This window comes from Ranitomeya variabilis, chromosome 4 (assembly GCF_051348905.1).
Source record: "Ranitomeya variabilis isolate aRanVar5 chromosome 4, aRanVar5.hap1, whole genome shotgun sequence".
Lineage (NCBI taxonomy): Eukaryota > Metazoa > Chordata > Amphibia > Anura > Dendrobatidae > Ranitomeya > Ranitomeya variabilis.
Genome location: NC_135235.1, coordinates 565,144,323 through 565,162,265, shown reverse-complemented (window position 1 = coordinate 565,162,265; position 17,943 = coordinate 565,144,323). Strand labels below are relative to the sequence as shown.

At 44.9% G+C, this 17,943-nt stretch overlaps 1 protein-coding gene across 1 annotated transcript; it reads left to right on the top strand.

Moving 5' to 3' along the window:
• Positions 1-306: 306 nt before the first annotated feature.
• PRELID3B (PRELI domain containing 3B) lies at positions 307-11,792 on the top strand. The gene is made up of 6 exons (XM_077252819.1): positions 307-464; positions 7,657-7,825; positions 8,124-8,213; positions 8,362-8,432; positions 8,623-8,725; positions 9,071-11,792. The coding sequence occupies exons 1-6, from the start codon at positions 433-435 to the stop codon at positions 9,188-9,190; spliced, it is 585 nt and encodes a 194-aa protein (XP_077108934.1). The 5' UTR covers positions 307-432; the 3' UTR covers positions 9,191-11,792.
• Positions 11,793-17,943: the final 6,151 nt, after the last annotated feature.

Below are 17,943 nucleotides of genomic sequence, written 5' to 3'. Positions count from 1 at the left end.
GAATGGTTGGAAATGGGGGAAGGTGTCCCATCCCCCACCCATCCTCCTCCCCACCCCCACCATGACCACTGGCTGCCGCTGAGGGCATCGCTGACACAGTGCACTACTACATGTATTGTAAAGAGACTACAGGGCAAGTCCCTCAGGGACCCCAAGGAACTATTTGCCTGTTCCCCTCTGTATTATACGGCTCTTTCTCCGTCTCCTCACTGCAGATGACAAGAGCAGAGAGAGGTGACACCCGACCGGCACGTGAAGGTCACCTGTTTCTTTAAACGCCGGCTCCGGGGCGGGGCTAAGTGACGCACATCCGTGACGTAAGCAGCAATGTCGCTGATTCCGATTGGTCGCCGCCTTTGCCTGGACTGCGCACTGATCTGACGCCTGTGTCACTTGGCGTCGGGCGGGCGGAGAGATCGGATCACCGGCAGAATGAAGATCTGGACCTCAGAACACGTGTTCGAGTAAGTATTGGGGGCCTCTCAGTAAGTATTGGGGGTCTCAGTAAGTGGTGGGGGCCCCATAGCCGTCGTCTGTGCGGGCCAGACTCCTGATCCAACGTTTCAGATCAGGACGCAGATAATCCGCTGTGTGCCGGACTACAAGTCCCAGAATGCTTTACGGGCCTTTGTCTTATATGATGGGGGGCTCCAGTGAAAGGCATGCTGGGATTTGTAGTTCTATTTTACAGATGGCTGCTTGTACTCGGAATGAGCATTAACCGCCAATGGGAATTGCAGGGTTTTGTTCTGATGATCATCGATTTGGCTGTAGCGATTGCAGTAATCATTTAACTCTCTCTAGTAACTGACATTCTCATATCAGCCTCCACATTGCTGCTGAGCGGTGATGTCATCTACTTGGCAGTGATGTCATCTATGTTTCTGCAGAATTTGGAGGCTGTGATGTCATCGGCTCCGTATGACCTCATGCTGTATATGATGACAAGGATCCATGAACACTATGGGGTGACGCAGTGTGTAGTGTCATGGTTGCCCGTAGCAACCAGCCACTCCATTGTCTTTTTCCAGTGATCCCTGGTGGTCAGTGTGTGCCCGCTCGCAGCACTGTGGTCTCTGACCTCCCCAGGGTGTACAGGCGTGGATGCAGGCGCAGCTTCTTGTTACTGTGTGATTATCACGTGTGACCTGCCACAGCCGCATTCCTTATACACCGCTCATTACTGGATCATCAGGTCCTCCAGTTACTGGACGCCAAAAGGTTGTTCTTTACCAGTAAAGTCCGGAATTACCAGATCTTCTCCGTTATTTTAGGCCAGGGGTCCTCAAACTTTTTAAACGGGGGGCCAGTTGACGGTCCGTCAGACCATTGGAGGGCCGGAATATAGTTAAAAAAAAAAACAAATTCCTATGTGCACTGCACATATCTTATTTTGAAGTAAAAAAACAAAACAGGAACAAATACAATATTTAAAATGAAGAAGAAGTAAAGATAAATCAACAAACTTACCGGTATTTCAATGGGAAATAGGAACCATGGGCCTGCTTCTCGCTAATGAGATGGTCAGTGTCCGGCTCCATGTTTGTCACTGCTAGTCTTAGCAAGTGAAGCAATTGTTCTTTCTTGATATCATGGTTTCCTAGGGATTCCAAACTGCTATTAGTAAAATACCAAAATAAATATATATATACACAGACACAGCGCTACAAAAACAATATACCAGCTATAAAATTGCCCACACAGAGACATACAGACTGCACTGCCCATCAATGCAGCTTTGCCAGTCAATATCCTTTCAGCCTCACCAGTGCCCATATTGGTGGAACTCCGCTTTTACCTCAGGCTCAGACTGGTGTGGGGTGAGAGTCCCCAACAGGCAGAATAGGGCCCCAATAGGCAGGTAATTGTCCTCAATAGGCAACATAGTTCTCAACAGGCAGGTAAATGTCCCCAACAGGCAGGTAAATGTCCCCAACAGGCAGAATAGGGCCTCAATAGCAGGTAAATGTCCCCAACAGGCAGGTAAATGTCCCCAATAGGCCACATAGTCCCCAGCAGGCAGTTAAATGTCCCCAATAGGCATGTTCGAATGGACCCTGCATTTAAAAAAAAAAAAATAAAATACCAGTGCTCACCCATGTCACCCGCTGCTCTGAAAAGGTGCCCTCTCTACTCCGTCTTCCGGCGTGATGACAATCACATGGTCTGTGCTGCACACGGAGTGCCGGGCATCACCTATCCTTGTCGTTCTGCCCGCGATTACAGGGCCCGCCGGAATTGAACTGTAGTGAAGTCATGTTTGCGCACGGACGCCCCATTTCACATCTATTGGGCTGACTGAGATATTCTATATAGCGGCTGTATATGTGCCGTGCAGGGGAGGAATGTCGCATCGTAATTGCTTGATATCGGAATGCTAGACTTCTAGGGTTGGGTGACTGTCAAACTACAACCCTCAGCATGCCAACGATCTTTACAGACCTATCGGATCAAGCACCATGAGCTGTGACCTTACCCTACACACATGTACCACAGTGCCCGGACTGATCTGCACTAGTGGTGCCGCTACATAGGCCCCCCCCCCTGTGTTTCCAGAAGGGGTAACAGAGGAACATCTCCTGAATTATTTCAAGTGGAAATATTTGCTGAAAGACACATTAGGAGAGCAGACAGGTAGAATAATCCTATAATTAGCTGTGAATGATTACCTCCGTAGCAAGCTGGGACTTGTAGTTCGCTGCTCGGAAGCACCAGTCTCACTGCATCCCTTAATTACATGTCAGACAGGTTGAGAGTTTTCATACTGACTCATTAATGTCTTCACTGTTAATAACCACACCGTGTCATTGTCTTCCTGGACTTTTACCTAACTGGTTAGTCCGTGGTGGCACATGGACACTGCATTAATAGCCTCCATCCTATAATAAATTAGATTGTAGATTATCAGATAATTTTATAAACAGAAGACATCGTCCCTACGGTCATTCATTGCCCAGCTGAGATTAGAGCATTGTTATATAGAGGGTGAAATAAATATTGAACATGTCACCAATTTTCTAAGTAATATATATTTCTAAAGGTGCTATTGATATGAAATTCTCATCAGATGTCGGTAACAACCCAACCAATGCACACAGGCATACCATAGATGTCCATAAATTGTGTAATAATGAGAAATGACACATGGAAAAAGTATTATACACATGAAGAAAGAGAGTTACAAAAAGCCATGGAAAGTCTTGACACCAGCTGAAATCTATCAGTAATTAGAAAGCAATCCTGCCACTTAATGAAAAATATCATTTGGTTCAACTGATGCAAGGTTCCACGCAAGAAACATCTCATGATTGGCAGAACCAGTGAGCTGTCTCAAGACCTTCAGAACCTGATTGTTGCTAAACATACTGATGGCATTGGTTACAGAAGAATTGCTAAACTGCTGAAGGCTCCAGTGAGCACTGTTGGGGCCATAATTGGGGAGTGGAAAGAACATAATTTCACCATAAACTGGCCACGACCAGGTGCTCCCCGAAATATTTCAGACAGGAGTGAAAATAATTACTGTACCAGAAGAGTTGTCCAAGAGCCAAGCAACCACCTAAGGAGAGCTACAGAAAGACCTGGAACCAGCAGGTACAATTGTTTAAAAGAAAACAATAAGCAATGCACTCAACCTCCATGGCCTGTATGCACGCTCACCACGCAAGACTCCATGGGGTCCTCTCCCCTCTGTACCAGTCTCATTGTAAATTTGTTTAGTGTTAGTGATATCTATAACCCTGTATGTAACCCTTTTCACATGTACAGCACCGTGGAATTAATGGTGCTATAGAAATAAATAATAATAATAATATAGTCTGGGCAGATGAGACCAAAATTGAACATTTTGGATGTCATAATACACACCATGTTTGGAGGCCAAAAGGCACTGCATATCACCCCAAAATCACCATACACCAGTGAAGTTTGGAGGTGGGAGCATCATGGTGTGGGGCTGCTTCTCAGTATATGGCACTGGCAAACTTCATATACTTGAAGGGAGGATGAATGGATAAATGTACCAAGACTTTTGATAGATAAACAAAAAAAAAATCTGCTTCCATCTGCCAGGATGATGAAAATGAAACGAATGTGGACTTTCTATTCTAGCAAGACAATGAACCCAAACACACAGCCAAAGAAACTCAGTTGGCTTCAGAGAAAATAAAGCTGCTAGAATGGCCCAGCCAATCACCTGACCTGGATCCAATAGATAATTTACAAAAGGAACTAAAGCTCAGAGTTCATAGAAGGAGCCTACTGTACCTTTAGGATCTGAAGAGTGGTTGTGTGGAAGAAGGGGCCAAAATCACACCTGAGCAATGCATGCCACTAGTTTCGGTGTCTTGAAGCTGTCATCACCAACAAAGCCTTTTGTACCAAATATTACATTTCAGTAAGCGTGTTCAATGAATTTTCCCTGTGTCATTTCTCATTATTTCACATAATTTATGGACATCTATGGTTTGATTTCTTTGCCTGTATCGATTGTATGAGTTTTTACCATCATCTGATGAGAATTTCACATCAATAGCACCTTATAAAAATATATTTACTTAGAAGATTGGTGACATGTTCAATATTTTTCACCTGCTGTGTATGTATGTGGAGGCAGGATTCATTTGTGGACCACACAAATCAATATCTTTTGGAGGACACTATCCCTATCATCCCAGCTTGTATTGGACAGGCAGCAATCGAATGCATCTTGCCTGCACAGTAGCATAAATTTAGATTGACTTTGCGTACTGTGAGGACGGTAACGTGTCAGTAGGATTAGCCTCATCTGTGAGGTCAGGAGCGTCACCCATGTAACTGTCCTGATATTTTTACCTGCAGGAGTGCTCCCGCCTCACATTTCCCACCCTATATTTGGCGATGAAAGGGTGGCCATGGTGCTAGGGCTGATGGGACCTGCATGCCTTTCTCATTAGTGCTGGAATGTTAAAGGGGGAGGGGGTCCCAGTGAGGTCGGCCCCTTCCTCGGAATCACGCTTTTTTCCATTAGAGCATTGGCCTTTCTGTGCGACTATTGTATAGTGTCCTCTATGTTATCAGCCGTGGGGACAAAGTTATATATAATTGTAAAATTTTGTAATTGTTGGGGGAGATATTTTTTCGACACGAGCTCATCCTATAATCCTACGTAGAAGACTGCAGCAGCTCTAGTCAGAAGTGGCTGATAACAGAGAGATCTAACGCCCCCATCCTTATTTCAGAGTGAAATGATGCCACTTATCGGATATTACTTTTATTACTGTGCACTTCCCGTATTGTACAGGAAGTGTCGTCTTTTTACTAATCTAATGCAACAGTCGCTTTGAAGGTTGTCCGCACATGCTGGGAGTTGTAGTTTTGTAACAACCACAAGTGTAGATCATTGTTACCGTCTGATGGGCTATAAGATGGCTGCTCCCCAAGGACATGATAGCAGGCGCAGCCCTTGTGACCACTATCCTCATTCAGACGTCTCTGGCTCCCGTTACCCATTGAGGTCTATGGTGTTTTTCACGTCTGTGGTTTTATGCGGACTGTGTCAACAAAAGATCTGTCGCACAAATTGAACTATACAAGTGTATGGGTCTGTGATAATCAGATGGCACGTGGGTGGCATCAGTGGACAGTCCATGTGCGGCCTATGACTAACATTGATAGAAGCTGTGTAATTTATTTATCCCTACATGTAAATCACTGATGGTAAAGACTGACCAAAAACTGATGAAAATCGTATCCTGAGCACTGATGGTACTCGGGTGATTTTTTTTTGCATACATGAAAAATCACCTATGTCCAGTTTCACGCGATATTCAAGTCCGAGTGTGGGCCGCAATGTCCGACCCGGCAGCAGGTCTCCTAGGTATACTTGAGTGTGTGGAGTTTTCAGGTCAGGAGACCGTTAATGTCAGACGTGTGAACCCGGCCTGAGGGAGTCATAGTCTTCATTGCCACACTGCAGAATAATTTGGTGATGTGCTTTGCTGTCACTGGAGTTTTATGTAGCCTGCAGAGAACTGAACTTTCAGGTTGTATACAGAGGCTGGGTGGCTCCACATTGCTCAGAGAGCAGCAGACTGACCTGTACATTCAGTAATTACCATACAATGGGAGGTCATGACAGGTATTGTTCTTGGATAATTACAGATCTCCCCTAGAAGTCATTAGGGTACCTTTACACAGTGCAATTTTGATCGCTACGACGGCACGATTCGTGACGTTGCAGCGTCGTATGATTATCGCTCCAGCGTCGTAGACTGCGGTCACACGTTGCAATACACAGCGCTGGAGCGATAATTTCATGACGTATTTGCGATGTAGAAGCCGTTGGTTACTGTGCGCACATCGTATACAACCTGTGTCACACAATGCAATCATGCCGCCACAGCGGGACACTAGACGACGAAAGAAAGTTTCAAACGATCTGCTACGACGTACGATTCTCAGCGGGGATCCGGATCGCAGTAGCGTGTCAGACACAACGATATCGTAAATGCATCGCTGGAACGTCACAAATCGTGCCGTCGTAGCGATCAAAATTGCACTGTGTAAAGGTACCCTTAGAGAGAACCGTGCACTACAGCATCATCGGCCCATTCTGGAGGGTCTGGACCCTCATCAATCAAATCTATATATGGGATATTCTGTGAATATGCTATACGTAATTATAGCCATGGAAGCCTTCAGTATTCAGCTTTAACAGGGCTGTGGAGACAGTGTCCATTTTAGTGGAGTTGGATTCAGTATAAAAGGGACTGATTCTGACTCCTAAAATATATAATAATTTGCATACAGTGTTTAAATCTAGGATGTCCTGAATGTTTTCGTAATTTGGGAAAGTTATGAAATGTCTTATAAATGTCTGTTCTGTTCCTGATCTATGGATCTTGGCTTTTAGTGGAGATGAATCTGTCCTGCACTTTATGTACATGCTCAGTAGTGACCAGTGCTGTGGGGTCGGGGATATTGAGGAGTCAGAGTACTAGTAGGTGGTTTGACTTACTGATTCCATAGCCCTGGCAGCTTAGATGGTGGGATGTTCGGTGGAACTCCAGTTGATCAGCGGTTATCTCTCGTAACCACATGCAGCCCACTATAGTCAGTAGGTAAGCATACATGGTCATGTAACTCCTCTATAGCGATAGATGCCCAGTTCTACTCTGACTAATACAGAGTCCTTTGTTACGTTGGTGAGCAGTGTCCTGGTCGTATTAGAGGGAAACCTAATAACCTGCAGATATGGGGTAAAGCTTCTGAACGCTGCAGGGAGAAAATTAACTTTATTCCCCCTCCGGCAGCATTCCTCTTTCAGTCATGGTACTGTAGGTTCAGTCGCCGCTCTGAGTATAGAGAGCAGCGGCTGTAACCGCACTCCCATCTGACGGTAACATATGGCCCCAATGCAGAGTCTGTGTCCGAACCCGCGTCGCCCACCAGAATGCTGCCGGGGGAAATAGTTAATTTTCTCTCAATAGCGTTTGGCTAAGTGTGGGTGCAGGGAAATTTAATAACGCTAGTAACCAGCAGATTAACCCCATATTGGTAGGTTGTGGTTTTTTTTCTGGTGACCGGTTCCCTTTAATTCTATGCAGACTGCAGCTCCACTTCTCCAGAGTGCGGAGTAATGCAGAATTAGAACATTGTTCTGTTTTTTTATTACAGCCACCCATGGGAGACTGTTACAACAGCCGCTATGCAGAAATACCCGAATCCCATGAATCCAAACGTGGTTGGTGTGGACGTACTGAACAGACACGTGGACGGCCGTGGGAAGCTGCACAGCCACCGGCTCCTCAGCACAGAGTGGGGCATGCCTAGCCTAGTCAAATCGGTAAGTGATATGACAGTCTTCACCATCCACTGCGCGGCCCACTCCCCTCCTGGAGCCTTGAGCGCAGGGAACGTTGTGTGCCGTTCTTCCGTCCATGACCTTTTCAAGGCACAAAGGAACGGCAATGTCAGCAGAGACCTTCCATTATAAGCGCAGACTATGCTGGGACTCGAGCCTTTAACCCCTTGAGCATTGAAGTGCGTACATTGAGATGAGTGTAGGAGCAGGCTATCACAGAAAGGTAGCACCTCCTCTGTCAGCGTGAAATAAGCAATTATTTTTTTTGGGTTCTTTGTAGATTATTGGGGCATCAAGAACAAAGACCTATATCCAGGAACATTCGGTGGTGGATCCTGTGTCCAAAACAATGGAACTGAAGTCTGCGAATGTAAGTGATAGAGACGTCCTTGTACATGGCATTCTTCAGGACAGGGGGAGTCCAAGGTTCACAAATCATAGGTTTTATTGGCGTTTTATGTGTTAGCAGCCTATCGGGTCATAGTTTGACTGACTGGTGTTTTCTTCCCTTCATTCAGATCACCTTCACACACATGATATCTGTGGACGAAAGATTAGTCTACAAGCCACATCCTCAGGATGACAAAAAGTGAGTGCTGGCCTGTGCAGTAATGAGTGCGTGTCAGGGGAGCACACTGATTGGCAAACCCTAGGGAAGATGACCTTTTTGCTAACAACCTACTCGCATGCTGGGAGTTGTAGTTTTATAATAGCTCATGAGCCACTGGATAACAGGTCGTTCTCACCCTTTTATGATCCTCTTTTTTTTGTGCTTTCAGAACTGTCCTGACCCAGGAAGCCATTATAACTGTGAAAGGAGTCAGTCTGGGCAGCTATCTGGAGAGCATGATGGCAAACACCATATCCAGCAATGCCAACAAGGTGAGCGGTGTGATGTCCTGCTTCTGGTCACGGCATTGCAATACATCAGTGGGTAGGGTGCCACACAATTGCTTGGATTCTAGTAAATATAGGGCTATATGGCAACTTTGGGTGCACAACCAGTGACCGCTGTGTGCTGCTGCTGCATCATGGATGTAAATGAGGTAATTTGACATCCCCACTGCCAGAGGAAGATGTTAAGAGACCGATGGAGGATAACGGCAGCAATTAGAGCCGGGGACCATTTTTTTTTTCTTTTTTACTGTCTGAGCTGCTGTAGAAAATCTCAAGTCTGGTGTTCTGGATAATGCAGCCCATGTCATGTCTCTATCCTTCCACTTGCAGGGCCGGGATGCCATGGAGTGGGTTATTGGAAAACTGAACACCGAACTGGAAGATCTGAAAGCCACGACCAGAGGAGGTCTCAGGACGACCATGGCTGCCGCAGCCTCTGTAGAAGAATGATCCATCGCCATCGTCACTAGGTGTTATACTGGAAAGGCTGCAGCGTCTCTCCGTGCACATAATCTATTTATTCTTATTTAAGAATGTCTCTTTATTAAGTAGGATTTTTTTCAAATTGAAGCTTGGAGAGAAATGTCAGCAACGTGGGAACAAGTAAAGCCGGGGACCAGGCTGCGGAATGACATAACTGTAGCATGGCCTCTTCCCAATAAACCATTTTCTAGTGTCGGCACAGTTGTGACGTTATCGTACCCGCTTCATGGCCACTGTCGGACCAAGGGTCATGTTACACCAGCACCTCTCACAACCTTATCTCTAGCGCCCACAGTCTTACATGGCAGAGGTCGCACTGCTCCATCATACCACTCTGAGAATGTTTCTGCCATCATAGATATGCGTACGTCTTGCATGCCAGAACAGGTGATGTCCCTGAACCAGTGACCAATGTACATGTAGCAGAGCTGGGTTTGTCATTTGTCACAACCCTTTGTAGCAGTTTCTAGGTAAATGACAATCTTGGCTTTGCTATATCTGGGAATCCATTTACTTTGTAGAATCTAGTTATTGCCCAGGACTGAATTCCTGCAGTGTTAATTGTATTTAGAAGTCACCGTATGATCCTAACTTCCAGTTTTAGCCTATTGTTCCTTTTATACAGCAGCCATATTTGTAAGGCGCAGTGCAAATAATTCTGACGGTGTCACCCAGAGAAACCAGTAACTTGCACTAGTACATCGTGAATTTCCCTCCCAATATCTGACCACCGTTTCTGTCTATAAATGACTGGCAGCCATGTTTTCCAGGTGACCAGTGATTACGTGCATTGAAACGAACGCCTGCATTTACCTCAGCCTGTCATTGCGCGGATTTGACTACATGCGTCTAATGCGAAACGCAAATGTGGGAACTTTGTGCTGATCTATGAAAGAAAATATTTTACTTGAATTTTATTTGATGGGTTAAGTAAAAGTTCGGGAATGTGAACATTTTTTTTTTCTTTCTGAAAGAAAAGCTTATGAACGTACTACTTAGTTAATGGTCTACTCTATTGCACAAAGGAAACGGTGGTAGTTGTAATGGAAGGGTTAATATTTAAAGAAACGGGTCTCGGACACATTGTTAGATTTATTTATATGTTTTTAATTATTGTTTCATAATTACTAAATTGGGATTTTCTTCCTCTTTGAAATAACAGAACATTTCCAATGACAGTCGTGTTTTCCTTTGTATTGGAATTTAAATCTGTATTTAAAGGGGTATTCCAGTCAAAAACATTTATTTTGGAGGTACAACTGATGAAATTGCAACAAGCAGTTTTTGTGAATAAAGCAATGGCCAAGTGTAAGTGTTGCGAACGTCCTGTGGCGTGAGGCAGCCATGATGGGACCAGGGTCCTGCGTTCCTCCTACTACCTGCTGTCATCCCCGGGTGCTGCGCCATCATTGTGGCGTGTGACACTCATGATTGGACCAGGGTCCTAAAAACCTTCTAATACTTACTGTTGTCCCCGGAGCTATGCCATCATTGTGACATGTGACACTCATGATAGGACCAGATTTATTATCTTATCTTTATTATTTTGCTCAACTCAAATTTTAACTTTTTGGCCGTGAATACCCCTTTTGATTTACAACAATCTCTTTTTTTTTTTTTTAACACAGCTCCATAATTGGACAGTCGCTTATCGGCGAAACACCAGCAATAATGTTTTGCTTATTAATATTGACTAACTGAACATCTGCGGTTCCAGACAACTAAAAGAAAAATTATATATGGGTCCAGCCAACGCTGGCAAATTCAGTGGAATTGCCCAAAATTGCATTTTTAGTCTTCACTTGTACTTTAATTTCTAACAACCATTATCAGGCTTAGTCTTTAGTATTAGTATGGTAACGACAGTTCCCCCAAATTGGCATACAAAAAATTTTTCTTGTGTAATATATACTTTAACATGTGGCCTGCCTGGCAGCCATTTTGTGTCTAGCTCTGTGACAGGGATCATAATATGTGATGAGACAAAATGGCTACCTGATGTGTCAAAACTGACGCTTGTGAACATGCTGACTGTAACAACCATTCAGCGTGCGGCTTTAATTTTTGCAGGGCATTAAGCAACCGCTGATTGGCTACTATAGGCAGCAAGGTTATATCACATTTTATGAGGCAGTTTTGATGGACAAGGCCCAATATGTCCAGTTTAAAGCTATTTGAAGGACTTTGTCAGCACAAGCCTTTTTCTTAGGCCAGATAGTAAGGTACTGTTTTAATCAGTGTTGTCGAATCAGTAGCCTTGAAGTTGTTGTGAAACTACAACTCCCAGCATCTCCTGACGGTTGCAGGCTATCAGCGGACACTGGGAGTTGTTATTTCACAACAGTTATTCAGTCACAGGTTCGGGACCACTGGTTTAGGAAAATTACACAATATTGTGTTTGCTTGTGTGAGAGTAATGTAACATGGCCTTACCTGTACAGACAATAAGGGTTAAACAGAAAAATGTTTTGTATGATGAGCACTCCTGAGTTTATTTTTATATTAACCTTGTTGTTCATGTTATGTATGTGATGTCGATGAACAAATGCCAGTAAAAGCTGGAAACGGAGCAGAAATGTGTCTGTCTTTTATTGGGCTCAAAATGGCGAGTAGGTGTTGAAGGACACTAAATAGATCATTATTTAACAAGTTGATGGGCATAGACCAGCCAAAATGCCCCCATACTGGACCAGAATTCCAAACTGACTGGGACCGTCAGAGGGGCAGACGGCACAAAATATTTACAGTGGTGCTCCATGCCCCACAGCCCACACAGTCTGTTATGGGAATCCCTATGGCATCCCTGGGCATTTGATTCATCCTCTTAGGCCACATTCACACGCTCAGTATTTCGTCAGTATTTTACCTCAGTATTTGTACGCCAAAACCAGGAGTGAGTGATATACAGAAGTGGTGGCGTGTTTCGATTATATTTTTCCTCTGATTGTTCCACTCCTGGTTTTGGCTTACAAATTCTGAGGTAAAATACTGACCAAATACTGAGCGTGTGAATGTGGCCTTGAAAGCGGCTTCAGCTCCCTTCACTTCTGCATTGGAAGGTGAGTGGCTCGGTGACATCACCTCTACAGCTGTCTGCCCGGATTTCATTCAGTACCCGCTGCTTGTGATCCAGCAGATATCTATAAACGTGAAACCACTGGTCCCACCACCTCCCGATGCAGAGGTGAGCAGAGACAACTACCCCTTTTCATGAAATCCTAAAAGGAGTATTGATTCTTAAAACCAAACTAGCCCCCCCCCCCCCCCCCTCCCCAAGTAAATGAGCAGCTCAGTCCTCTTGGTAAATACAGATCCAAGAGTAGACCTCCTAAGTAAATAACAAGCTCAGACCAGGACCCTGAAAAACAGACCCCAGGTCTGACGCCCTATTAAATTCAGACCCCGTCAGCTGACTGGTGCTGCCCGTGGTTTGTGCAGTATGAATCGTGCACCAGCTTCATTTTTGCAGCCTTTTAAAGAAAACCTGTAAAAGCCACCTGGGGACCATACGTCTAATATTACTAGTTTGGGGCTGGTCCCCATTGACTTCTCCCTGCCTCACTCCCATTGACTGACTGGTCTCTCGTGTGTGTGTGTGTGTGTGTTTGTGTAAAAAAAAAAATAATAAACCACAGGTTCCATTTAATAAATCTGTAGAAGATTTGACCCGTCTCATGGTTGTGTGCAGCTCCATCCTGTGGCATGGATTTGTATTTCAGCTGAGTTCTGTTGTAATCTAAAAGTGGTAACCATATCCTGCGTTCAAGACTGTATTCACACTTTGCGGTAGTGCAGCCATGCCCACCTAAAGGGACAAATAAGTGCACAAATTTGCAGGTAACCCCTCAATGTTAAGGCATATACTCATTTGTGGCAATGGTGTGCCATCCTAAATCTTAAAATATCACACAGTGAAATATGGAAATTTTTCAGCACGTCGGCGTTTGTGCTCACTTTCAGTTTTAATTTTAATTGACCGACCTGAACAAACTGCAGATATTTGCCTGTCCTTGTCCTTGCAGTCCTCACTCCCTGGTGCCGCATACAACATCAAGCTGAGATGTGGAGCCTTGGACTAGAGAGGACCGGAGAGGTGGGCTTTGGCCCTCAACAATTGCCAGATTTACTCATTTCTACACCCTAGCTGCAACACACATAATTCTGCACCTTCAATTTATCATTTTCAAATTAATATATTTATTCACATGTTTATTTTTGGAATACAAAAGCACTAATGATGAGCGAGCATACTCGAATTGAGTAAGGTGTTATCGGAGCACCCTCGGGTGCAAACAGAGTGTCTTCAGCATGCTTGAAAAATATGTTTGAGTCCCCGCAGCTGTATGTGGCACGGTTCGACAGCTGCAACACATGCAGGGGTTGTCTGCTTGTTAGGAATTCCCTCCACGTACTGCGACTGTCGATCAGCCATGAGACGTGCAGGTGCGGGGACTCGAACATATTTTTTGAGCATGCCGAAGTCACTCGGGTTAGCACACGAGCATGGAGGATAACACCTTATCGGAGCACGCTCGTTCATCACCAGTAAGCATTTAATACAATCATTAGGCTCTTCGATCCACATATATTTATTTCAAACGTACACTACTTGTGAAATTGCATAATATTTACACATACAATAAACTTTCCATCAAATTTCTTCACGTTGTCTTCAATAGCTACTAGAATTTCTTCATGTTTTTGTTCAGGAAAAGGCTTCTTGTTAAATCTGCTCTAGTGCAAAGGATAATAGAGGGAACTCAGGCACGATTGCAGCATATTAGGAATATATATACTCTTATGTCTGGAATGTAGCTCAAGTTCTGCTGACAAAGGTGATGGACAAAAATGCGGACTAGTCGTCAAATAGAGATAAGAAGGGGGGGGGGGGGGGGGTAGGAACACCAAAAATGACAGGTCCATTGCAAGCAAAATAAATGTAACAACTTTATTATAAACAACGCAAAAAAGACAGGTGTGGGAAAACTGCTGGACAATTACACATGGAACTGTGTGCACAAACGCAGAGGGTCGCACAGAGACTGGTAAAAGCCAATAAATCCCACAATGTGAACAATTGTACCAATGATCAAGCAAAGTTATTTAACAAGGATATAAACACATTTGTGAGATTTCAGATGGAGAAATTCACCATCGTGTAGAGCGAGTTGTAGATTATTGTAATTTCTGTATCGCAATCTTACACTATGTGACTGCACACTGGGGTGTTACTACAAGGGGGCATGTGATTATAAGCATAACATAGTTAAAGGGAATCTGTCACCCCAAAAATCGTATATGAGCTAAGGCCACCGGCATCAGGGGCTTATCTACAGCATTCTGTAATGCTGTAGATAAGCCCCCAATGTATCCTGAAAGGTAAGAAAAACAGGTTATATTATACTCACCCAGGGGCGGTTCTGGTCCGATGGGTGTCCGGGTCTGGCGCTTCCCATCTTCATACGATCCCGTCGTCTTCTTGCCGCAGCTCCTGCGCAGGCGTACTTTGTCTGCCCTGTTGAGGCCAAAGTAAAGTACTGCAGTGCGCAGGCGCCGTGAAAGGTCAGAGAGGCCCGGCGCCTGCGCACTGCAGTACTTTACTTTGGCCTCAACAGGGCAGACAAAGTACGCCTGCGCCGGAGCCGTGGCAGGAAGACAAGAAGAGGACGTGATCGTATGAAGATAGGAGGCCCCGGACCGCGACGCCCATCGGACCGGACCACAGCGGGGACCGCCCCTGGGTGAGTATAATATAACCTTTATTTCTCATCTTTCAGGTTACATTGGGGGCTTATCTACAGCATTACAGAATGCTGTAGATAAGCCCCTGATGCCGGTGGCCGCAGCTCATATACGATTTTGGGGGTGACAGATTCCCTTTAAAGTCCGAACAACAGCAGGTGATGGCTTTTGGGACTGTTACCCCCATCATCCGACACCTGTTGTCGCTAATAACAGTGACAGAAGGTGCAACCCTCAGCTGTCAGCTTCTGCAAGGTTGGTTATCAAGAATAGGGGGTCCCCATGCTTTTTTTCAGTTATTTAAATAAATAATTAAAACGGTGTGGGGTCCCCCCCCCATTTTTGACAACCAGTCTTGCTAAAGCTCACAGCTGGGGGCTGCTATTCTCAGACAGGTAAGGGACCCCCCCAGCCTAAAAACAACAGCCCACAGCTGCCCAAGACGGTGCCAAAATGCGACCGTCCTGGCTGAAAACCACTGGTGAATGAGCTGCAGAGACCGCAGAATCATTCACCAGCGGTGACGTCATCACCGGCGGAAACCGGCCTTAAAAGCAGCACAGAGGGCTGGAACTGAAGATGCTGTGTTTTTGACACAGTGAAAATGCACGCTGTCAAAACTCCCCAAAACTCATCGTGGGCACACAGCCTGAGGCTGCCGTCACACTATCAGTATTTGGTCAGTATTTTACATCAGCATTTGTGGCCAAACCCAGGAGTGGGTGATAAATGCAGAAGTGGTGACGTGTTTCTATTATACTTTTCCTCTATTTGTTCCACTCCTGGTTTTGGCTTACACATACTGAGGTAAAATACTGACCAAATACTGCTAGTGTGACAGCAGCCTAAGTGTTTATGCAGAGCAATGAGAAAGTTCAAAAACATGGCAAAAAATGCAACAAATGGGTTTTTGCTGCGGTTTTGCAGCGTTTCTTTGCTACATTCTTTGTAAATAAAACTAATTTTCTTATACATGTGCTGTGGACAAATCACACGTGTAATAATTTATTATTATTTATTTCTATAGCGCCATTAATTCCATGGTGCTGTACATGAGAAGGGGTTACATCAAAATACAAATATCACTTACAGTAAGCAAACTAACAATGACAGACTGATACAGAGGGGAGAGGACCCTGCCCTTGCGGGCTTACATTCTACAGGATTATGGGGAAGGAGACAGTAGGTCGGGGGTTGCGGTAGCTCCGATGGTGTTGAGGTGGCCGTGTGGTCATTACAGGCTGTAAGCTTTCCTGAAGACATGGGTTTTCAGGTTCCGTTTGAAGGATCCAAATGTGGTGGATAACCGGACGTGTTGGGGCACTGAATTCCAGAGGATGGGGGATATTCGGGAGAAGTCTTGGAGGCGATTGGGTGAGGAGCGAATAAGCGTGGAGGAGAGAAGGAAGTCTTGGGAGGACCGGAGATTACGTGAGGGAAGATATAGAGAGACAAGTTTGGAAATATACGAGGATAAAGGTTATGGATGGCTTTGTAGGTCAGTGTTAGTAGTTTAAACTGGATATGCTGGGAAATTGGGAGCCAGTGAAGGGATTTGCAAAGGGGGGAAGCAGGAGTGTAGCGAGGAGAGAGATTAATTAGTCGGGCAGCAGAGTTAAGGACGGACTGGAGGGGTGCGACAGTGTTAGAAGGTAGGCCACAGAGGAGGATGTTGCAGTAGTTGAGGCGGGAGATGATTAGGGAATGCACAAGCATTTTGGTAGAGTAAGGGTAGAGGAAAGGACGGATTCTGGAAATATTTTTGAGCTGGAGGTGGCGAGAGCTTGGATGTGTGGACGTGTAATCCACACCAAAAAAGCATAGTATTTGTACAGCTAATTAGAGGGAAGGTTTTGGCTGCTAAAATGAAACATAACCTTTGAGCAATTATCCACACTGGTGCATTGTAACCAACTACATCTCAGATCAGCATGAAATTCCAGTTTCTCTCTCAGTACTCTGTGGCAAACAACGGGCGCCATTGATAATAGGGTTCCCTTGGTTCTGCCTTGATGTTTGCCATTTTGGTGGGAAAAATAAAGGAGCTTTTAGATGAGGCGAAGAATCAGCAAACAATAGTTCTTGACTGGATGGTTTATGCCAGCATAAAGCTCTTGGTTATCAGCAGGCTATCCTCTGGTGTAGACAGGTGATGTGCCGATGATAACCTGAAGCTGTATGAGGACACAACCATTGTGTTAGGGCTCATTCAGACGTCTGTGCTGCACACACACAGGAAGGATGTTATGGAGCAGGAGGACCTGACCAGATCGATGCACATTTTTGTGGGAAACGTTTCAGTAAACTTTGTGTTTTAGTCATTAAAACCTACATTTTGGACAGTCGTCCCTATATGACTGCATGCAGAGACAGCTGTCAGTCACTAGTAGGACCGCCCACTGGACTCCTGTGTACAAACACCAAGGATTTCAATGAATAAAATAGGAAATATACTGAATATTTTCCCTACAGACCCATATAGCACGCTGCTTAGCTTCTCCCGCTCTGCAGCACACAGCCGCCATGTGATGGGTTCCCTTTAAAGTAGAAACTGTTTAATAGGGTGTGATATTTGGTTCTAAAGCCCACAAAAAAGGTAAATATAGTAGACCGCACAAATGCCAAACTTTTAGGTATTTTAACCAACAAATCTGGTGCACACCTATTAATAAACCTGTCGCTGTTTCATTACTGACAGCAATAAGTGGATGAAGAATGAAAGTGTAGTTCTGTGTGAAGGCGCATGCGCTCTGTTCACTACACTGGGACCTCTCTGGGCGGCTGCTACACTGAGGGACATATTGTATTACAAAATGACGGGCAGATTCTAGCTCCGCTTGTCGCTGTTAAACTAGCTGTCAATAAAGCTTTAACAAAGAATAAAAAGCTGACCAGGGCGATGCCCCGCCTCCTAATATTACCTCTTCTGATTGGTTAGCTGTAGCCGGCTCCTGCTCACGATTGGCTAACTCGGAATT